The 24450-nt window shown below is 36.8% G+C and overlaps 1 protein-coding gene across 2 annotated transcripts; it reads left to right on the forward strand.

Annotated features, from left to right (window-relative positions):
- The first annotated feature begins 18451 nt into the window (after nt 1–18451).
- LOC145791189 (Ribonuclease inhibitor) lies at nt 18452–22967 on the forward strand. Of its 2 annotated transcripts, XM_082871454.1 has the most exons (3): nt 18525–18917; nt 19078–20331; nt 21559–22967. In XM_082871454.1, the coding sequence occupies exons 2-3, from the start codon at nt 19315–19317 to the stop codon at nt 22111–22113; spliced, it is 1572 nt and encodes a 523-aa protein (XP_082727580.1). In that variant the 5' UTR covers nt 18525–18917; nt 19078–19314; the 3' UTR covers nt 22114–22967. The 2 variants fall into 2 exon arrangements, with proteins under 2 accessions (XP_082727579.1, XP_082727580.1); XM_082871453.1 differs by having other exon boundaries at nt 18452–20331.
- Nucleotides 22968–24450: the final 1483 nt, after the last annotated feature.

Genomic DNA, 24450 nt, shown 5'->3' on the forward strand with positions numbered 1-24450 from the left:
TACGTTCTTTACAGCAATCTAACAAAAAAAAAAAAACAAACAAACAAACAAAAAACTTGTACAACTCACACCAATCACTCTTCTTCACTTGAACGAGGTCGTCTTCTTCAATGCCCTCATCTAGGGCAGTCTGGGCCACGTCATTTTCATCAATCCGTACACCACTCAGGTCTAAGTCTGGGAACAGTTCTTCTGCCTTCCGCTTGAACATTTTCCAGCTACTGTCCCAGAACTTAGGCATTTCGTGTTTGTAGAAGTCCGACCGCTGGAAGTTCTCAATAACTTCTGCTTCAGTCCTGCCCTCAACGGTCGTTCCTGACGGGCCCACCCCCCCAGACACCTCCCTTGCCAAGTTGTTGGCGACCACGGCGTCGACTGCCATCTGAAATTCAGTAGACCCCTTGAATTGCTCCACTACTACGACATACAGATTGGGGTATGCTGCCCTTTCAAAGGCGGCCTTGGTTTTTTCATCCTCTAGCTCATTCTGCAACCTTGCCTTCTCCTCCATTGCCCTAGCACGCTCGTCCTCCAGCTCCTTTTGCAGCCCAACAATCTTCATGTCTGCTTCATCCTTCTCTTTGATCTGCTGGGCGTGCAGTTCTTCATTGTTGATCATTGCCTCTTCAAACCGCTCGGTGGCGACCGTGCAGGCATTTTGAGCCTCCTCCAGCTTCTTCTGCTCGCCAGCTAGCTGGAACTCGAGCGACACTACCTTGTGGCGTCCGTCCTCTAGCTCCAACCCGACCACCAGCAGCTCAGCATGGGCATGGTTGGCAACATTGCCCTGCATGATCGCCAATACTTCCAACTTTTTTGCCTTCTCAACCTCCTGCCAACCCCTGGCACACGTGCTTCGAGCAGCCCTCTTCCAGCTTGCACTCTCCTTCTTGAAACTTGTAAGCTGGGCCTTAGCCTCCTCTGACTTGACCTTCGCAGCCGCTGCCTTTCTCAGCAGAGCCCCTGCTAAGGAGGTTACCTCCATTTGGGCAGAGCACAACCCCCTTAGCAGCTCAGCCTCATTGAACCTGGAAACCGAGTGCACGGCTGCCTCGTCCATAATCCCCACAAGGCGATCTGCAGCCGCCCTGGCTGGGCCTTCTTCTCCCTCCAGTCGCCCAGACACGGCGCGAGCGTGGTAGATTGCAGTCATCAGCCTGGCCCCTTCTCCTTGGGGCGCAGGGCCTCCCTTGGGCTGCTGCTCCATCACTTCCTTTGGGTCAGCCGACCCACTTTCTAGTCGCACCTTGGGGTCCAGGGCGCTCTCATGCCCTTCTTCCTCTAAGACCCCTTGGCTCTTCTCCCCCTGCGCCTCTGGGACGACGACCGCTTCTGGAGTAGCCTCCATCCCTTTCTCCCTGTTTCCTCCGCCATCGGAGTGCCCTTACCGCCCACCCTCGTCCTCTTCGACCCAGGCGCATCTGAGGCCCCCTCAGGGGCAACCCTTCTCTTTTTCTTCTTCTTCTTCAAGACCTCCCCCTCTTTGTTTGCCTTTTCCTTCACTGGATCAACGGGGGACGGTCGTGGCTCGAAACTACCCAAGTCTTTTCCTCCCAGCGGCTTGGGGCGCGATCGGATTCTTTCCCTTGAGACCGGTTTTGGTGGCAAGCCTAACTGTACCTCTTTAAACTTATTGGCTTTGGCAAAAATGGCCCGGTCCTCCGCCTTTTGTGCTTTCCTCTTCGCCTCAAGCTCTGCCAGTGCCAGATCCCCACCGGTCAGTTGAGGGCCCAATCCTGCGGCAAACAAAGCTGATGGCTGAATGAGGTCGTTCCATCTGACCCCCTCCTTCTCCTTCCATGCCTTCACCTTTTTCACCCTCTCCTCCGCTGCAGCCCCCAGCTTTGGCTCCGTAGACTTGGTGGGTACCCTCCACACCGTGCGTACTCCAACTCCGCCGTTTGCAGATACGTAGAACCACCGCGGTCTCCATCCTTTAATTGATGACGGCAACCCCGCCACCAAACCCCTTCCTGCCGCTGCCTACAACGTGACCCAAGTTTCTTGCTGGCCCGAGGCCTTATAACAGGCAAAAAACTCATCCACCGTCATGGCTGCTCCCTCGTTCGTCTTCGGCCACGCACTTGCACAGGCCAGTACAATCTTCCATGCATTGGGCATTAGTTGGCCTAGCGCAAATTCTAGTCGGTTGAGGACATCCACTACCACCTGTGGAAGCGGCAACCTCAACCCTCCCTTCAACGCCTCTTCGTATAGGGCAAACTCCCCCGGCCGGGCGTCGGAAGGCCTCTCCGTTGCTGTCGGTAACATCAACTCTATTTCTTCAGGCACCTGGTATTTTTTCCGTATACCCTCCAACTCCTCCGTCGTAACGATTGACTTGTCAGCCTTCATATGCCAGTGATCTGGCTCAGCCTGGCTGATTGGTTTCGAAGCCGCTATCATCGTCAACGGACGAGCTAAACCCGCCAACTCCCCTGATTTCCCCACTTGCCTCTTCCTCCTATATCGTTCTGCCAGGTCCACCGCGTCATCATCCCCTAGGGGATCAACCCTTGCGATGGTTGCTTCCTCTTGTGCCATCCCTGTTGTATGTCTTCGAATAGCTTCGGATGCGGGCGCAAGAAAATTCCAGAAGTGTTGCAGGGGTGTATCGTTGGCAACAAAGGAGTTTACGCTGGAAATGTTCTGATGTTTTACGAAAAGATAGGTAAAGCGAGTAATCCCAAAGGCCCAAGGTTTGCCCGTATTCCAAGGGTCCCTATTAAATTTCGCCAGTTTGAAAATTTTTCAAAAAACCACCAACACTGTCTTTTCAACACCTTATAATGACCTATCATTTCACTCTTAGCCCAACGCCTGACCTCCCCCCCACCAGATGCTGCCACGTGTACGACCACGATTCACTGCCCCTCTTCCCACTTCTAGTCGTCACGTGACCCGCTGCCTCTCGAGCCCCGTGCCCCGCAGCCCTACCCTTCGCAGTCGGCCCTCCTCATGGTCGGTCCTTCCACTCGGCTACCCTTCGCAGTTGGCCCTCCTCATGGTCGATCCCTCCACCCGGCTACCTTTCGCGGTCGACCCTTCTCATGGTCGGTCCCCTCGCTCGTCTACCCTTCATATCAGCCCTCCTTACGGTCAGTCCCTCCACTCGACCACTTCTGGTCGGTCGTTCCTTTCACTATTTATTCCCTTCGTTGGACTAAAGCTGCACTTGGGAATGGGGGACTACTGACGTGGATAGGCTCATAAAACCCATAACCCACTATGAACAACCCAAGCCTACCACTTAGGGCCCAATGCATAACCCAACTGATAAGGCCTAGCACAGTTGGAAGTCAACATGACATGAAGGATCAATGATATTTAGACACGTGGCAGGTAAAGGACAAGCCACCTCAGCAGACAATGATCTGTAAAGTTATTGTCACTGCACATTACCATTAATGCAGCCCCTCACAGCATTTATTACGACAACGCCTGTAGACACACCATTTTTTACCGTCCTCAAGACTTGGTTGTGCTTGCAGGTACACCCAACAACTAGTTCTATTGCTCGCTGAGTACTCGACTGTCGCGGCAAAACGTCACCGGTTCGAGCTTCTCTTGTATCCTTTCTGTCCCTTTCTTGGACCTTGGCTAGGTCCTCTCTTAGTGGACCTTTTGGTTCACTGCCAGCCATGGCATGGCACTGCCGGCCATTGGTGATGCCCTGCCGGCCATCAGTGAGCCACTGCTGGCCATTGATGATGGCCGGCACCCCTCCTGTCTTAGCTGATTTTCCTCCAGATCTTTTGAGCCAGCTGGATTTTTGTTCGCTCCCCTCTATACACGTGTATGGAGGGATGAAGCCCTTGCAAAGCTTCTTGAAGAAACTTTGGCTTTGCATTCCTCTATATAAAGAGAGTGCCTCTCTCCTTAGAAGAGGTTCAGCCATTTTGAAGAGAAAATCCTCTCTTTCTCTCTATATTGTTTGTATTTTGTGCTTAGAAATTGGATTTCCTTGCACTTTTACACTACAACACATAGAGATACACCACCACCATTGGACTAAGCTTCTTGGGAGGGATTCTTGAGCTCTGAAAACTGGTTTCCACCCCCTGAAGTTGCTGGTTTCAAAGAGGGTCTTCAAGGGTGAGTATTTTCCCTATTTTTGCAGTTTCTTGTGCCTCACTTTAGCCCTCCTTGCATATTGATTTGGGCTTTGCTTATAACTGAAAAAAGTCTTGTATTTAAGTAATTTTTAAGTTTGGTTAAGGTCATTTTGCTGTTAGGGGTGTGTAACCCCCTTGCATGCTTTATTTGGCTTTGTTTTAAGCCATTCCTTGAGGCCTCCGAGCTAGCCTTGGTTTGGCCTTCTTAACACTGAAATCTAGTGGATTTTCAGTGGTAAAGGTGTGGTTTTGAGGTCCTTAATCAGAGGGGGTGGCCCCCTCTCTTTTGGTTCCTCATTGCTTGCATTTTTGGCCTTCCAAAGGACTATCCCTCCATGCATTTTTGAGGCTTGGTTCAGGCCTATTTTTGTGACTTCTAGGACCTTCCTTGGCCCTGTCCATGGCTGGTTTGGTCATATTTTGCAAGCATCTTGTATGTGTTGAGTAACTCCATTCATAGCTCATCAAAGTAGCATGTGTGCTTAGCTTGTGTTGAGGCCATTTCAGTGGGTTTTTGGTGATGTTTTATCATGCCATGAATCTATTTTGGGTTGGTTTTGTCACTCCATGCTTGCATGATATACTTGTAATGTAAATCCCCTAAACTAGCTTCTTATGCTCCATGCTTTGCCATGTCATGTTAGCTTGTTTGGTTTACATTTCAGCATGTATTTGGTCATCATTTGGCATGTCATGACCCTATCCATAGTTGTTTTGATCATCCTTTGCATGCTCCATATAGGTGTAGAACAAATCTTGTTTACTAGCCCTTTGTGCATGATGCTTTGACTCATCATCCTAGCATATTTTGGCTTTGCTCTAACATGATTTTATGCTTATTTTGGGCTGCTCTAGGACTGTTTTGGGCTGCCATAACCATATCACTTGTGCTTTGTATAGCTATAGTGTAAATGCTTAGGCTAGTTTTGGGTTTTGAGGCCCCTACCATGCCATACATGTGATGTTTGCATACTTTGCCCTCATTCCATATGCTATTTCAGTCCATGAAATGTTGTCATACACTTGTATTTGACATGCTTTGAATACTTTGTAGAGCTTGTGCTTTATGCCTCAAGAATGAGCTTTTGTGCATGCCATTAAGCCTAAGCCTTTGGCTCATCATTTCAGCGCATTTTGGGTCTTATTATACCATGATGTAACTCTATTTTATGTTGCCCAAGTCATGTCATGTTTGGTTTCAATAGGTGTAGTGTATCGCCTCTTTAAAGCCTTGTATGCTCCATGTTCTTAGCATTGTGTTCTAGCCCGTGTTGGCTAGCTTTGAGCTTAGTTTTGGTCTTGTTTGGACCTGCCCTAGGACTATTTTAGGTCCCCTTGGCCCTTTGGGGCTTGCCTTGTATGGCCTTGGCTTAAGTCCCTTTGCTTACTTTGAGCTTTGAGCATCATAACATGCTATGCTTGCACTTTTGAGTTGATTTGGCATCACTTTACATGAGATTTCAGAGTTTACCTCATTGTCATACATCCGTGTTTGTTGCTCCTTAAGTGTGCTTAAGAGTTGTCCTCTTTGTGCCTTAATACTTGAGTCATTTGGCATACATGTTTGTCTTGTCATTTCATGCTTTTCATGCCATCAATTCATCACTTATGGCCATTGATTTGGGCTTAGTTGAGAGCTGCCCACATTAGTTTAAGTCTATCTCTTTGCATGTTGTCGCATGCTAGCCCCATTACATGTTGTTGCATGTCTATGTTGCATTTTGTCATGTTGTCCAAGGTTGTCACCTCACATCATGCCTATTGCTTGTTGCATGTCATTAGCCTTGTTAAGTTGTTCATATTACATGTTTGCCATGCTTACGTGTTGCATTGTTTGGATTAAGTGTTAATCCAAGCACGAGGAATGAGGGCGTTTCATACTCCGAGTGATAGAACGTGTCTCAATTCTCAGTCGCCGAAGCTCTTGATGATTCATGATAGAGTTCTAGGCTTTACTTGCTTTATTTGTGCATTCATTTTCATATTGATTTGCACAAGTTGGATCTTTGGCCATCATGCATCGGGATGCGTGATTGATGGTCGTGGATCCGACTAGGCCTCTCCCTTGATGTTTTGAGGTGATATGGGGTGGTATAGTGCATACATGTCCTTGGGAGACCCTCTATTTTCTCTATTTTGTGCTTTGTTGCAGCTTGGTGTCACAGCACACCAGTGGCTGGCAGTGAACCACTGATGGCTGGCAGTGTCACATCCTTGGCCGACAGTGCCCTGTTGTTGGCCGGCAGATCTCCCTCTATGGTCGGCAGGCCACTGGTGAACTCCCCAACAGTGTTTTAGTAAGTTCTAGCAACAAACACTGGAAGACACCCTGCAAACAGAGCCTCTAAAGAGCAACCAGAAGGCGTTTCGAGGCGAGAAACCGAAGTGAGCATGCATACCCTCCTCTTCTTCAAACAGAGCTGGAGCAATTCTCTTTTACTGCTTACTAGTTAGTTAGCATTTGTTATTTGTAATAATTAATTTGTTAATTAATTAAGTTGTGGAATAATTAGTTGTAACTAGTTATTCATAGGGTTTTGTAATAATTAATTAGCTCGTGAGTTAGTTGATTAGGCGGCTTGTATTATTTATTCGGACCCTCCGAGAGAGGGCCAATTTTGTAATAAGCATACGTGAGTGGGTGCATGTCTTCCAACCCCACGTTTTTCTCCTTTTTATTTACTAGTTTATGATGGTTAGTTTAGGGCATGTTTCAATTAGCATACTTATGCTCGCATGTTTGCGTTCATTCATCTGTTTTGTATGCACCGGGCTCAGCGCATCATACTAACTGCATTGTATTTTAATTCCAAGTTGAATACGTGTTAGCTGTAGCATCTCATATGCCATTTTAGAATAGCCGAACCTATTTCTAGTTGCATTCCTGCATGTGTTACATTAGCCATCTTAACATGAACTAGGATCATGCATGTGATTACTAACTAGTTTCTGTTTTGGCTCGGAGTACTCGGTAAGTGTTTATACTTTAGTATCCTTACATGTGCGTGAGTGACTGCCATGATAGCATGCTTACCATGAGGCTAACTGCTTATATGATATACCTGCCTGAATGCCTGTGGGTGAAGGTTGGATTATCTGAGTTGAAATAATGCATTGACTGTGAGTTTTAAGCCTACTTGAGAGTGGCAAATCATCTTGTTTTCTAAACCCACCCGAGGGTGGCAAATCCACGTCTTAGCCTACTTACGAGTAGCACCATCAAACCATTTTCAAATAAACAAACATGAGATGTTTTGTTCTAATTCAGGCGATTCAGTCTATACTTGTATGTTGTGCGCATCACATAGTAAATTTAGGCTAATAACCGGAATAAGAACGCATAATGTTTTCAAAACTCGATATCATGTTTTGTAGTGGCCGATCTTTGATCGGGTGAGCGGGGGTGCTCATAGCTGACCTTCCCCAATCATACCCAAGTTTCCGAGCTAAGGCAACTTTGGTGATGACGGACACGTGGCCTTAGGCAACGAGTCAGGGTTTCCTAAATTTCTCAAAATAAAATATTTAGGTGGCGACTCTGTATCTGGCAAAGCAGTCCATGTTTGGCACTTCTTTCAAAAACGATTTGCCGGATTTGGACTCTTTGATGATTCATCGGTCTTGCATTGCACTTTGCGAGATTAGATACAGGACCGTGACATTGAGTCCTGAACTATAGTGAGCCCAAATGAACAAAACGGGATTTCCCTCCCGGGACGTTTGGGGACGTCTACAACGCCTCTCCGTCGGGACAGCACGCCCTCACCCTGAACAAGGTAAGCTACAGCATAGACTTTTGGCCAAGGTGACAGGTCGGACAGGACAAAGAAATGATTACCAAAGGATATAAGCAGACGTTGAAGACAAGAAGAAGGTTAAGTTTTCCTATCTCTCTAATCCATATCTCTACATTCCACTTCTCTCTCTCTAACTTGCTCATCGGAGGGTTCGCTGGGTGACTCCCCGTTCCCCGTTGAACTCCTGTGCGGGTTCTCAGGTGGGCTTGGCCATTCAGATATCGGTTGGAGAAGCGTGGACCAATCCGACCCATTCCCTCTGGAACCCGTTGTATCGTAACTTTATCATCAGGTTCTAATAGATTAAATGGACCGTAAAAGTAAAAGTAAAAATAAATATAACTATTTTTAAAAAAAAAATCACTAAAAAAACATTTTAAAAAAACAAAATTTTAAACTTTTTAAATTTTTATTTTTTTTAAATCTTATAAATTAGATTGATTTGAAAAGTAATTTTTTTAATATAATTTTTTATAAAAAAACGAGTTATTGATGAGCTGGGAGAGTCGAGGTTGGTGTTGGTTGAAGTTTTATTTATTTATTTATTTATTTTTTGGTCAGAAGAGATATTTCATTTAATAAAGCCAAAACGACATTTACAAAAGTCCATTTAACCCAAAACTTACACCAAACAAAGAGAAAATAATGCAAGAAGCACCAAGGAAGAAAACTATGAAAATATTCAGACGTACATAACATACTCGTGCTCGTACTGCGAAGCAGAGTCGATCATAAAAGTTCGACAATAGAGCATGTCCGAAATAAATAATAGATCCCAACCACAATGAGGATAAGCTAAACAAAGATGCACAGATGGACTCTAAGAACCAAACAAACCCAGAAACAACACAACCAAAGGAAAGAAAAACAAAAAAAAAACAAACAAAAGTAAAACCAAACAAGATAGACCCACAACCCATCAAATATGGCAACAGCGTCGGCAAATCCGGTGATGGAGAAGACTGGCGAGGAAGAGGCGGCGGAGAAGAGTCGGTGAAGGCGGTGGCTAAGGCGAATCTGGCATCAGCAAAGGAGGGAGGAAGAGAAGGCGGTGGCTATGGACAAGACGGCGATGGAGAAGACGAATCTGACCGGCGAGGAAGAGAAGGCTGTGGTTATAGAGAAGATGGCGGTGCAGAGGCGGTGAAGGCATGGATCTAAGAAGGCCACTCCCGGAGTGAATGGGTGAGGGAAAACACCTCACAAAGGAGGGAGAGAATAGAAAGCAAAGCTTCCAAGTTATGGGAAAGCAAAAAGGAAAGGAAAGAGCAAAAGAGGGGGGTAGGGGAAGGGAGAGGAGGCCGGAGGCCGCCGGAAACCCCTCCCCCACCACAAGCAGCCACCAACTCGGGAAACCCTAAGGGGAGAAAAGTTTAGAGAGAGAAGCTCTCAAAACTAGAGAGAGAGTCATTTGTTGGTTGAAGTTGGTCTATCGAACAGTTGAGCGACCTTCAAATAAATATAAGTAAAGTATGTATGGTTTTAATTTTTTGAATTTAATTTTTTTTAAATTGAATTTTTAATTTTTCATATTTGTTTGATATTAGTGAATATTTTTTAAATTTTGAGTAATTTTTTTACTATTTTAAATATATTTTACTTAGATATTTCTAAATAGTAAAATATTTGTGAAAAAAATATTTTAAAAAATTAATAAATAAATAAAACTATGAAAAATATACTGAATTTTTTTTCTTTTCTTTTTTATATTTTTGATATTTAGTACATTTTTAAAATTTTTTTTACAAATATTATATTTTGTAAGTGTATTTATGTTAGGCATGCTTAAAAATTAAAAAAAATTACTTAAAATATTTTAAAAATTCAGTAAAAATAAAAAAATACAAAAAATAAAAAGATAAAATTTTCTAAAAAATTAATTCTGAAAATAAAAACCAAATAGATTTAGCCTATGTTTGGAAAGTTGGGTTTGATGTTTTTTTGGTTAAAATAGTTACAAAAAATAAAATAGACTTTTTAGTCTAATAAGACAAAATATCGCATCAAACTTAAAATCATTACATTCTTTTTCTCACAAAAAATTTAAAAAATTTTAAAAAAAATCAAAAATCCTTTCAAAACTAAATTTTTTATCCCCGACCTAAAATAATCAAAAAAATAAATAAAAAAAATAAAATAAAATAAAAATTCAAAAAACTAAAAACCCAACCAACTTCTCAGTAGTATTCAAAGCCAAGCCAACCCTTTCATGAGCTTTATTCTAGCTAGGTAGCTTGCCTCCCTAGGTTGACTAATCGTAGACGCCAAGAAACTCACATGGCCTCTGGTTTGTCTAAACCGGATGACGATCATGTTTGGATTTTTCTGTAACTTTTTCAATTTTTATTTTTATGACTAAAATTGGAAATTTTCACAACACAAATGATTCATTTATCAAATTTGAATTTGCTCTTTGTACATGTCAATTGATTATTCAAACAATTATTCAGATGACCAGTACAATATTTATCAATCACAGTTGTGACTCGTGTTAATCGTAATTATCACTTTTATTACTGGATGACCGATCGAACGATCGATATATATAAATTTGAACAATTCGAATAAGCTAACATTTGATAGATAGGATATTGCTCTTTTAAAAATATGCCTAATGCTATATGTTTGATTGCTGCATTGTTAGAGTTATGTTTAGATATGATTTATAAGTTAATTTTTTTTATTATAAAAATATACAAAAAAATAAAAATGTGACGTGATAGAAATAAGTTAATAAACAGCTTGTTTATAGTGTTACCAAATAAGTATTGGGATTGAAAGTTGAAAAAATATTTATTGCTTATTGGATTATTAATTCGATGTTTGATTGCAAAATAATAAGGGAATTGAGAGTGGAGAATATATGAATCCACCGAATAGTCCAATCTAATATTTATTTTACATAGTACTGAATTATTTTAATATTTGTATAAAAAATTAAATAGAGAAAATTCTGAGTTAAATAATAGGGTCTTGCTAGAGACCCCTAGCTGGGCAGACCCCAGCACCCCCCACCTCCACGTGGGGGGCTGGCAATGGAAGAAAAAAATATATATATATTTTTTTTTTTGGACCAATCAAAAGGGACCCTCAGCACCCCACTAGGAGTCCTATGCATTTTCCTAAATAATATTATAGATAGTGTTGTATTAAAAAAATGATGCCACTCCGAATTTTTTTTTTTCATCCCATAGTAAAAAATAAAATATAAGAAATATCTCACTTTTTCTATTAAATTATTTATCTCCATTATTGTTTCACGAATAACTTATACTTATAATCTTATCCTATATCCAATCTCAGTCATTTTATTTAGGGTTGTTTTAAAAAATTGGTTAAAAATTAATTTTTTAATTTTTTTTGAAAAAATATATAAAAAAGTAGAGAAGCAATATGACGTAAAATAAATTAAAAGTAAAAAAATAACTTTTTATTATTTTTGAAAGAGACCTTAATCACATACACAGTGACGGAGAAAAGAAGGACTGGGGCGTCACGTGCCCCCCTCAGTTATTATTATTATTATTATTGTGTTATTGTTGTCATATACAAAATATATATTTTTTTCTTAACATGTTTTTTGGTTAAGAGTTTATTATATTGTTTACAACAAGTAGTTGCTTGATACTTTGATAGCACTATGTGGTATTATTTATGTAGTAATTTAAACTAGTAGTATAACAAAAATTTTTATAGATTATATATAATGAACTCATTTTTCAGGCAGTTGACTGGCTACTTAGTGTGATTTGTGATTTTTCATGTTTTGAACATCGCATAGGCAATGCTATATGGTATTCTAAGACTGTTTAATAATTTTCATTCAAAACACATCATTTATAAGCAATGTTATCTCTTTAATATTTTTCTGTCAAATAAAAATTAAATAGATTTTATAATAATTTGTACTATAATATTTTCTAAAATTAAGAATTTTGATCCATAATTTTTTGTGCTAAAATTATAAACTTATATTACCATCCTGCACCAAGTTATTCTACACTATTATAAAATTTTAATTTGTCCTTATTAATAATGAATATGTAATTTTTTATGTTTAAAATTAATTTATAAAATTATTATTATCTTAATATTAATCATAATTTTTTAAATAAAAAAGTATAATTAATAATGGCCCGCTAACTTAATATTGCACGCACAAAAACAAAAAGCAAAAAATATCCATCAATCAAACCGTGGTCACTTCCCTCTTAGAAACTTGCTCTGCAAACTGTTTTTTTTTCCTTGGAAAGCAAGATATTTGAATGGAATCCACCAACAAAATTTCATTCTTATTTTGTATTTAAAAAAAAAAAAAAATAGTGATCAACTTTGAATTGATTTCCTTCAATAGTCCAATTGAATACAACTAGTAGGGTTGGTCATCATCACCCTTGTTGGGAAGTGAAATTACAGAAAAGCCCTCATAGTCTTGCCCATCTAGTTGATCAAAAACCATGGCCTTCGCTGGAATCCAATCCACCCAAAAAATGTCATGTTTGTTTTTAAGCCTTCTTTTGAGATGTGAGGTGACTTTTTAATTTTTTAGTTAGTATTTAATTTAGGGTTAAAAAGTTTAGATTGGAATGAATTTTTTAATTTTTTTGACTTTTGTGAGAGAAAAATAAAATAATTATAATTTAGATTTGACATTTTATCTTATTAATTTTTTAGCTTATTTTATCTTTTTATAACTAAAATACCCAAAAAAAAAAACCTGCCAAACATAGCCTTATTTGTTTATTTGATGATGTTGACTAGTTATTTTGCCTTCTAATTTAAATTACTTTCTTAGCTGGGAAATGGGTCGGGTCATGAAGTCGGGTAAGCTCCATAGTAGACTTGGTCAAACTTAACCCACCGACCTGGTACAGGATTACAGGAAGATTGGTATTTTTTTAATTTTTTAGCTCTTTTTTTTATTACATTACCTCTTTACCTTTTTTTTAGATAAAAAAAATCCAAAAAAAATAAAAAAATCAATTTTTTACCATCTTTCCAAATTACCGCTCAAAATATTTGTTTAGATTCGGTTAAATTATTAAAAATATTCACTTCAAAATCAATGACTTCAGTAATTTACGTTGTTTTGAAAAGTTGATTAAAAATTAATTTTTTATTTTTTATTTTTTAGTTTTTCATAAAGATTGCTTCATATTTTTTGTTCAATTTTTTAGATATGAATGTGGTTTAATGAAAATATAATCGACATGCGAGTAGCTAATTTTTTTATATGTATATTTTATTGAAATCACGTACCAGGCCTATTCCAATTTGTTTACCAATGTGGAAAAAATTCAAACATAGCGATGACGGGTTCGTACATAAAAAGGAAACAATCAAGAATTAAATTTCTAGAATTTAATGACTATTAAAGATTTCTATATTAATTAAACTGCCATCTTCCTTACAATTTCTGTATTAAAAATGACACAAGTCAACCTCCTCTCAAAAGCAGTACTAGAAGGGATTTGGAAATGATCAAAGTATTTGGTTGGAGGGTGATCAACTAATTTAATTATTTTATTGCAACAAAATATAGAGATATTTTGAAAAGTCGGTTAAAAATTAATTTTTTAGATTTTTTTAATTTATTTTATTTTTTTGTGAGTAAATTATATGAGAGGTGATATGATTTAAAATGAATTAAAAGCTGAAAGTTGACTATTAATTAGTTTCCCAAAAGAGGCCATAGTCTAAGTTGTTTTATAACGGTGGGTGTTTGATGACATCATACGATTCCAACACTAATCTAATGATCCTATTTTGAGAGGTAGGAAAAAATTTAATTTTAATTTTTTTTTAAAAAAGAGTATAAAAAAAATAAAGAAGTGATATAATTTAAATAAATTAATGAATCAATAAGTAGACTTTTTTCTAATTGTCAAAATAGGCCGAAATCATTATCCTAACACTAATCCAACATTACATGGGAATGCTTAAAAATAAAAGTGTAAATAAGGGAAAATTACAGAACAGTAGGACAGAAAAAAAAATTACAAAGTGTTAGTGAAACGTTGTGGGGGTGCAAGTTATTCGAGTATGACTTGCACCGCTCTATGTTTGGGCAAAAAAAAAAACTTTTTTGACCTAGTGAGATATAATTCCTCTATAAATAATAAATTATATATTTTTTCTTAATTAATGATGTGATACTTATTGTAATATTGAATTGGATTCCGTTTTAATTTTATTATTTTTAATTATATGACACATTAGTAAATATATTTTTTATTTATTTATAAAATTTGTTAATTTTATAGTATTTCTTATGCTCAAAACATTGCCCCACACAATCATGCCATCTCATGATCAAGATCTAACGAACCACATATCACCTATTTTGGGAGTAGGTTAAAATTTGGGTTTTTAGTTTTTTTTTTTTAAATATATAAAAAATTAGAGAAATAATGTGATATAAAAAATAAAAAAAATTAAAAATTGGCTTATCCAAGTAGGTCCATTTTTGCTACAACATTAAGCTCACGTTGCTTTGCTTTTAAGGTTCCCTTTGAATTTGTTTTTTTTTTTTTTATAATTTTTATTGACTTTTCCAATTGATGGTTACCTTCGTTGTGAGGGTATTTCAATCGTCATTAAAAATTTTACTTTTTCATTGGTTTTGGTTTTTTATGAAAGCATATAAACCAAAAAAAAAATAAAAAATAAAAATAATTCAATAATTTGTTTTAAGAAGTTGGTTAAAATTTGATTTTTTAGTTTTTTTTATTTAAAAAATAAAAAAAGTGATGTAACTTAAAATAAATTAAAAATTAAAAATAGAGATGCAATCCACTTTTATTTTTCATCAAATCAATCATGAACAAAAACCCTTCCATTCTAGGTTAGATTTGTACTTTCCTTTTATAACATAAGATGGAAGGGGCATTTTTTTCAAACTTCTCTTCATTCATAGACTTGTTAGAGTATCTTTAACGGCTTAATTTTTTTTCCACTAAATTTGAGTAAAAACTCTCTTTGATATCGCCTGTTTCAACGACGGGATTTGATTTTTTATCAAACCACCGATCGACCGGACAGTCGACTACCCAGTGCAAAATTACCAACTCTATTTGTTATATCTGCTTCACGATTTACAGCCTTGCATATACCATCCAAAACACTTTCACTTCTGCCACTTTTTTTCTTTCTCCTAAATACAGTGACTCATTTTTGTCCCAAACAACCATATCAAATTTTATTATTTGAAAATGTATAAAACCCCTAGTATATCCCAAGGTTATCAAAAAATATTGAATGTTCTATCATTGAAAGAAAATGCATATATCAGAAAGTATTTATCAAGCTGTAATTTATTTATTTATTTTTTATAGTATATATACACGCTACAACATCATTCATATATCCTAATATCCAATTGGGATGACGAGGGGTGTCGGGGGTTGGCCCGACCTAATGAATTGGCCCTAACAAGGATGGATCTAGGGGGGTGCAAGTGGAGGCAATTGCACCCCCAAAAATTTGAAAAAGAATATCATATATTATACTACAAAATTTAAAATAATTTAAAATTATTAAAGTTTGCACTAGTAAATATATTTTCGCACCCCTTTAGTGATAATCCTGAATTCGTCCTTGGGCCCTAACAACCCCTACTACTTGGGCAGGCGCCAAGTTCTTATCATATGTAATTATTCATTGGCACACCTTGAACTGAAGCTGTATTGCTCCAAGATAAAATGCAGTCAACAATGTTCACAGCTTTATGGATGTTATTTGTATCATGACTCATGAATTTGCCAATGTTATCTGAAACAGGGTGATCCAGCAATCAGACATCAACACTAGGGCCTGGATAAGCATGGAGGCTTATTATCCACTTGTCTATGGCTGGACCTCCAACTGCAAAATGATATAGGCTTTGATAGTTTGATCCTCTCAACCCAATAACCTCAAGTACTGTAAAACAAACAACAACAAACAAAAATTGATTTGATGACCCAAAAAGAGAGATTGAGTTCAACTAACATTTGGCATATAATGCAATACACTAATGCCATTACGATTTATTCACATATATTCACAAGGAAGAAAGAAGAGGAAGTTTATCAAGACTTATCTAAAAGTTACTTAACTTATGGGGAAATTGCAAATCAACTAAGCGGATGACCTGGTGGACATCTAGCCAGACGTCCGACTTGTCGCCTAGGGTCCAAAAACAATGATTCTGAACAGTGAAATGCTGAAAGATCGCAGACGTTCTGAATTTGGTGGAACATTTTTGGTATTCTCGATTTGATATTTATTTCGTGAAACCGTTGGAGCAATAAAAGAAATTACTTTTCATCAAATTAAATTTGGTAATGAATTTGGTATACGGTTAGAGATGGCCTTAGATAATCTTAACCAAATATTTTACATTTTCTAGGATTGTCTCCTAGTGAAATATCTCACTTGTATTATATTATAATTAATTTTTAAGATTTTTACATTTATTCAACATTTTTTTTTATATTAAATCATAATTGACAAATACAATGAAATTATCTGATCTTAATTATTTGATCAATTTAATATTTTTTAACATATGATCAATACGTAAATATCTAAACAATCAATAAATTGAATCATGAATGGTTGAGTTTATTTCTATACGGGAAAGAAATAAACTTTCTCGTATAATCCTGTTGATCAAGTCTGTGCTCCTCCGTACGTCGTCGCTTTATCACCTGAAAACACAAACGTGAGCTAGCCGGTGGGTGTGTGCCGGAAACCTCTCCGATGCCTGAGTAAGCTTGACAAATAGACAAAAACTCTGTGTATTCAGAAAACAAAGTGGTGTCGTACCTCTCCATAGGTGATGATTGTGAGCTTTTATAGATTTTGAATGGCACAATTCAGGTAGGACTCTTATTTCTCCATGCAAAGTCCTTCTAGGATTCATACTCCTGAAGGATAATGCTTATCCCTCAACACCCCCCTCACTGCTTAAACCAAGTGAGATGGTTTTACCATGGCCGAACTACCACACGACCGAAGTAAACACGACTCTGCTTAGCCGCAAAAGGGGCCGAACTATCCTCAATTCGGCTCTTCCCTATACTATTCTTACTTCGGCTTCTCATGTACAACTCATTGTATAGTTAGACCGAACTAACATGTCAAGACCGGTTCAACTCTAGGACCGGTCTAACTCCAAAGCAGCTCTAGGCCAGTAACTTCAATCTTCTTTCGGACCGGAGTAACTTATACGGCCATTCTACTCGGCCCTTCGTACTGCGGCCCATAACAGCCCATTTACCTAGCTCGGCCCAATTTTCATATAAATTACCCTCTCAATTTCAAATTCAAATATAAATTTGTCCGACTTATTCCATTTTGATAATTGGAACTGCTCATTTATAGTATTGCATGTATACACCATTAATGAAAAAAATTAAGTCAATCAAATAATTATATATAAATATTTATTTATTTATTTTATATTCCATTTTGATAATTGGAACTGTTCATTTATAGTATTGCATGTATACACCATGAATGAAAAAAATTAAGTCAATCAAATAATTATATATATATATATATATATATTTATTTATTTTATCATGTTTGTTTAAAAAAAAATGGATGGTTCATTTTAAAAAACACACATATAGTCAATTATCTATTTTTTAAAAATAAATGTAATAACTATAAAAAAAGGGGGATAAATGTGATAAAATAAAAAAATTATAATTATTGAATGAATTTAAATATTTTTTAAAAAAATAATACACTAAAAATCTTACAAAATAAATAACTTGTATAATTAAAACGGGACATGTGATAAAATGCAGAGACTCAAACTATTCATGGTGAGCTCACGGATCCGGATCCGGATCCGGACCGGGCGATGGAATGGAGTAATTTGAGGTGAGTTAATTTTGAGAACAGTTCTAGAGAAATTGAAATCTGGATATTTACCAAAATTAAAAAGTAAAGGTAAAGATTTGTTCATAATAATATAACATATAATCTCAACTTTAAATATCAATCATAGATTTAAACCTTCTGCATCAATAGATGAGTTAGGTTAGGTTTAGGGTTATTTTACTTACAAAAAGATAAAATAAAGTCTTTTAAATCACATCTAATTCATAATTATTATATTTTTTCTCTCATAAAAAATTAAAAAAGTCAAAAAATCATTTCCAAACGAAAATTTTTAATTTCAGATTAAAAAAATCAAAAAGTTAAAAAACCAACCTATAATCATTATATTTTTTTATAATATAAATCAAAAAGTTTTTTTAACACAAAATATCACATATAACCTATAATCTTAACCAAATATTTTATAAAATATGTTTTTTTAGTCTTGTAAGACAAAATATTACATCAAATCAACTTATAATCATTTTTTTTTTCATATAAAATTAAAAAAATCAAATAAATATATCTCAAACGAAATTTTTTAACTTCAAACTAAAATAATCAAAAAAATTAAAAAATTAAAAAACTAATCCTCCTCCCAAACCAACCCACAGTAGATCTCCTGTAATTTTTATAAAGGTTGTAGTACCAAATTATCCGAAATCCAGGTAGCCGGTAAAATTTCAATCGAAAAAAAAGGACCAATATTCAGAGAGGATTTCGTCTCCCGCCACATATTGCACCGAAATTACAGTAACTCTTTTAGTCCCGACACGTGTCCTTCTCCTCCCACTCTCCTAAATTCCACACAACACAACCCCCAAACCCTCCCCTTCCCCCCTCTCTTTTTTCTCTCTACATTCTATTTTGTCTTTCGAATTTTCTCTCACTTTCTCTCGCTCCTCTGAACTCGATCGACAGAAAAGAAAAAAAAAAAAAAAAAAAAATCCCCAGTCACTCTTCGGATCGAATTCCTCGTTCGAAGAGCTAATTACCCACCAAATCGGACCTCTCAATCTGCGAGAATTCTGTCCAACTCTGTCGGTTGCGTTCGTCCGAGCAAAATTAGGGTTTCGTTTTTTTTTTTTTGTAATCAAAATCGGTCGTCTTGATTTGGTTATCGCTTAATCAGGTTCTCTCTCTCTCTCTCTCTCTTATTCCTTGTTTTTTTTTTCGATCTGATTATCGTTTCGTTTATCTCTATTCTTTGCAAACCCTAGTTTGATTAGGTCAATCTTGATTCACGGTCTCGTTTTCTGATTGATCCTCAGCTGATATTAGGGTTTCTGCAGGAAACTCAGTGAGATTGTTGGTGCTTTTTTTAGTTGGCATTCGAAATCGAGGGTTTTCTGGGTTGGATTTTGAATAGTTCTTTTCTTTTTTGTTCATATATCCCCCCCAAAAAAAGAAAAAAAGTAAAAAAGAAAAAAAAAAACCATCTTTCCTCTCTCTATTCTTTTATTCATATATAGAAAATAGACACAAATCTAGGGTTTGCGTTATTGGTTGGTTGTGGTGTTGTGTGTAATATGGCTTTGAATTTTTCTCATCGGCCGATCTATCCTTCCCATTTATCTGAAGACAATTTGGTTTCTCCGATGAGGATTGCTAATGGGTATCTCGTGGAAGGGATTCCGGAGAGGAGTGGGGATGGGTTTGTTAGGCCGTGGCATTCAAATCGGGATGTCGTGGACTGTTTTGATTATGGGAGGGATAGAGTGGATACGAGTGGCTCACCGGAGGCCGTTTCTAAAGACATTCTTGACCTGTTGCCTTCGGATCCTTTTGGCATGGATATAAGTACTACATTCACGGCAATTACGGGTTGGCTTGAGGATTTGGAAGTGGACTACAGAGGATATGGGAGGAATAATGGTGGGAACAGTAAGGGAGAGTACAATTTATTTGCAGGTTTGAATTTCCAGACTTTTCAGACTGCTGTGCAGTTCCAGACTTTTCCGAGCAACATGCAATTTGGTGAAAAATCTAATACAGCTTGTCATATTGATGGATGTACACTGGAGAAGGGAAAGGGGATTGCTTTAAACCAGGGTGGTTTTGGGTCACTTTCCATTGGGCAGGATGCATTGAGTTTTAGAAATGAATCTACTAGTTCTATTGGTCAGCAATCTCACCAGGGTGGTTTTGGGTCACTTCCCGTTGGGCAGGATGCATTGAGTTTTGGAAATGAATCTACTAGTTCTATTGGTCAGCAATCTCAGGAGGTTGCTGAAAGTTGTGCTGATGGATATGGCGGAGCTCCTCATGTGGCTTTGCCTTTTGCCCTTAGTTTTCTTGGTGTTCGGGATCTTCTTTCTGTGGAACGGGTTTGCAGATCTCTGCATTCAACTGTTAGAAGTGATCCTCTTCTGTGGAGGAGCACCCACATAGATCAACCATTGAACGAGAGAATTACTGATGATGTTCTTCTGCAATTAACTAGCAGGGCACAAGGTAACCTACAGTGTTTGAGCTTGGTGGAGTGCCCAAGTATCACTGATGATGGTCTGAAGCGTGTACTTGAAAGTAATCCCAGGTTAACCAAGGTAAGCAATACTTCATCTTATCAGTATTGGCTCTCACATTAGTTCCTGAAATCTGCTTTATCGTTCTTTTGCATGACTGCATTGTATATTTGTGGTCTTGGTGGACAATAGTTTAATATGGTTGATTGGTTGCTTGCTTTGTGGGGTGATCTTGTTGCAATGACTTTTGACTTGTTCTTTTGATATTAATATGTGCGACATAATCTGGCTTGTTTAGGGCCTATGTGTACTTATTTGAAGCATTTGCGGTGCATAAGATTTTTTGTTTTGATTTTTCATTTAGTTCAATTTTTCTTGTATTCATAGTTCAGTGCCTGGATCTTTCTATTTAGGCTGCCTCATGCTTCTCTTTTGCCCCATGTGGTTTTCAGTCTTTGGAGTTGGCCATAGTGTGGACCTTTCTTTGAGAATGTCATCAACATTAATGTTGCATAGGTTTAGCAAGTGGTTGAATAAGTTACGGAGAAAGTTAAAAGGGCCACCTTTTGTCTTACATCAATCGATTTTGTGATATATGAATAGTATCCGAAACTCATTTGAAATTGGTTTAGTTCTCTCTCACTCATTACATAAGCATAACAGGATAAAAAATGACAACTAAGAGAGAAAAAAAAAGGCAGTGGAGGAACTTACTAAATGCATGTATGTCAGTTTGGTTAAAGTTGTTTGGCTAAAGCTAACTCATTAACTGTCTCTTTTATCCATTCAACAATAATGACCAAAATATGGCGACAACACAGAATTAATATCCTTTATGACCCTTGACATTTTTGGAATGTTTATTTTGTTTTTAATACACTCACATGGGTTTGTCTTTAATCCGTTGTTTATGACCCTTGACATTTTTGGAATGTTTATTTTGTTTTTAATACACTCACATGGGTTTGTCTTTAATCCGTTGTTTGTCCAATATTTAAATTTGGAATTGAACCATTCTAGGTTGCTTTTTAACTTATGAAACTCTTGAAGATTATAATTATTATTATTTTTAAATTTATTTATTTATTTTATACTTATGAACTCTACTCCTGTAGCTGCAGTAGACTGCCTTAGGTTCATTGGAACCATGAGTATTTGCAAGTTTCACCATGCTGATCCTTTTCCTTTCTGTATTTTATTATCATGTCTACTTCCGTGAATATGTTATACTTTTTAAAAGCTCTATTTTGCGTATAGTATTGCTTTTATATGTTCTTAGCTGCTAAATGTTCTCTTGCTCCCATGCAGTTGTGTGTTCCTGGATGTATCAGACTCAGTATTGAGGGCATACTTAATAATTTAAAGGCTTTCAAGTCTAAAGGTTCACCAGGGATAAAACACCTCAGAATTGGTGGGCGTTATGATGTAACAAACGAGCATTTTGAAGAGTTGAAGTTATTGTTAAATGCTGATATCCACATTCAGCAAAATGATCACAAGCCTCATTTTTATCATAGGGGGAACCTTTATCTGTTGTGTGATGATGACCGTGCTGTTGATATTGAAATATGCCCAAGATGCCAGAAACTGAGGCTAGTTTATGATTGCCCAGCTGAGGGTTGCCAAGCGAAAGTTGGTGATGCTACTCAAGCATGTAGGGCTTGCAGGGTTTGCATACCACGGTGTGTTCAATGTGGTCGGTGCATCAACGACGGCGAGTATGAAGAAACATTTTGCCTGGAGTGTCTTTGCTCAGATTGTTCCGAGCAACTCAAGTGCCCGGATAGGCAGGATGGAAAGGATGATCTTCCTAAGAATGCCATACACCATGAGCCGAGTTATAACTTCTGTCTTAATGGCTAGAGGCCGATATTGCTTTAGTAAATGGTTTAGTATTATGGGAGTATCCGGATATCTACTGAGAGGACAATGCTAGGAAGCTGCATCAGATTATGATATGTTTTTTGTCTCATTGTTGCCTTCTGAGTCTGTAGTCTTTGTCAGTTGATCCTTTTGATGGACTTCATGGCTGCTCTGGCAAGTCCAAGTTTATTGTTTATGGAGGAAAAAAAAAACCCAAAAAAATTAAAGAGTTTGAGAGAAAAAGTAGGTGGAATCATCTACTACTAGAAGTGTTGTTGCTATTCTACGTCATCACTATCCCATTGATCAGTTCCTGTTAAGCGTCTAGCTGCTGTTCGTCAGCTCTGGTCAATGGTCTCTATATATATCATATATGTATATTTGCTTGTCAAAAGAAAGAGAAGAACATCCCGCCATATATACATTGGTTGTAAGAGAAGGAGAGGAAAAGAGCAATCTAGCTTGTACGGGAAATGTTGATGGGGTGTATTCATGTACAATCTGTCTGATCAAGCCTCCATTTGCCTGGCTAAGGCGGAGTTGTGGTTATTCCTTTGGGGGGTCAGGTGCCACCGGTCTGGCCTGTTTTATGCCATGCCCCAAAATTCAGCACAACACAAGCACTGCTCGGCTCTCTCTCTCTCTCTCTCTCTCTCTTCATGTATTCAGATTTTATGCAACCTATAACGTACGTGAATGTTAGATTTAATGTTTTAAAAGTTTCTAATTGCTTTTCTGAAGAGTACTGCAGCCTATGTGCTTACTGGACATGTCTCCCTTCATGTATTCGTTACCCGACGAAATGTCATCTCGGCAATTAGATTTTATACTAAAACTGTTACATGACTGTTTAATATTGCTTCTTTGATTTTTTTTTTTTTTTTTTTTTTTGTTGGTATTTGAATGGCACTCTGCTTTGTAGATTGAGAGGAAATTTTGCTTTAATCAGCTTATTCTATCCACATGCACACAGGTGCTCTCACGTGAATCTTGTTAGGCTATGCTTGAATGACAGGTTCCAAAGTTAAGGAATGGTGTCGTATTGGTGTTTTTTTATTTTTAGAGAGGGCAATGGTATCTTATTGTTAGGAATCTCATTTTCGGTAATTTGATGGTTGCGTAATTTCATTGAAGTACTTGGATAATTCAGGAATTTTATGTAGATAATTCTCATCCAAGTGCTTAGTTTCAGGAATGGATTTGATTCTCTCTGAGTTTAGGATATTGATTTTTCCTAAAATGGTAAATTAGGAATCACTTTTCTTTTTAACAGCATTCAAATGGTGGAATTTTAAAAAATAATGTTTTATGCATCAATTAGGCCTCGTTTGGTAAGTGATTATTTTAGTCAAAAAGTCAAAAATTTATTAAAAGAAATTAAAAAGCAAACAATTCATACTAAAAAGTCAAAGATTTCTTTTTCTTTACTTTTTACATATTTTTTCGTAAAAAGTCAAAAATTTATTCTAAACATACTAGTTTTTTTTACATCACATTTTAGTCAAAAAGTTAAAAAATTACTAAAAAAGCTTATTCCCAAACGAGGCCTTAGTGTACTAATTGATAACGTAACATAATTTAAGAGGTTTTTAATATTTGTAATGTGATTAATGAGTGAGGTCAATAATAATATCATAATTAGTGTTGGTATACTAGTTAGTTCACTAATTTGTGCATGTAGTATCACCGAATTTCAAATTACATTCCTATCTTTCAATTAATACAAGTTGAATTCAAATTTAATTGTCAATTAATTTTCCTTAATTTGTTCTGCTTCTTTTCTTTTTTTTTTAGGCAATCAATGCATCAAAGTTCTTTTACTATTATTTGTATTTTATAGGTCTTTTCATTCAAACTTGAAACTGCCCAATGCTTTTCCCAAACTTGAGATTTTGAAGAAAATATCGAAAGTTTTTCAATTTTGATATAATTATAATTATTTTCTCTTTAGTAAATATTTTAATGTAAAAGAGAAAATATTATTTTTGCATTTATATGACTATTGTATTATATGTGAATTAAAATCTTAAAAGAATTTAATTTAATTATATCAAATTTATAGGATTTAACTGACAAATATAACAAATTTCATAATTTTTGCAACTTTCTTTTGAAAAAACAATTAATGCAGATGATTTGAAAATATGAAAATACATAAAATAAAATATACATTTTAGTATAAAAGAGATGAAAATATCTTTTTTCATCCATATGACTAACGAATTTTTGATGTAAAATAGACCCGTGTTAGATGAATTAAAACATTAGAAGACACATGAAATTTATTATATTTTTTTTAGCTCCTAGGGTGTTCATTGTAATTTACCTTTAAAAAAA

Source organism: Camellia sinensis, chromosome 5, assembly GCF_055761805.1.
Source record: "Camellia sinensis isolate YWXY chromosome 5, ASM5576180v1, whole genome shotgun sequence".
NCBI classification, from domain to species: Eukaryota; Viridiplantae; Streptophyta; class Magnoliopsida; order Ericales; family Theaceae; genus Camellia; species Camellia sinensis.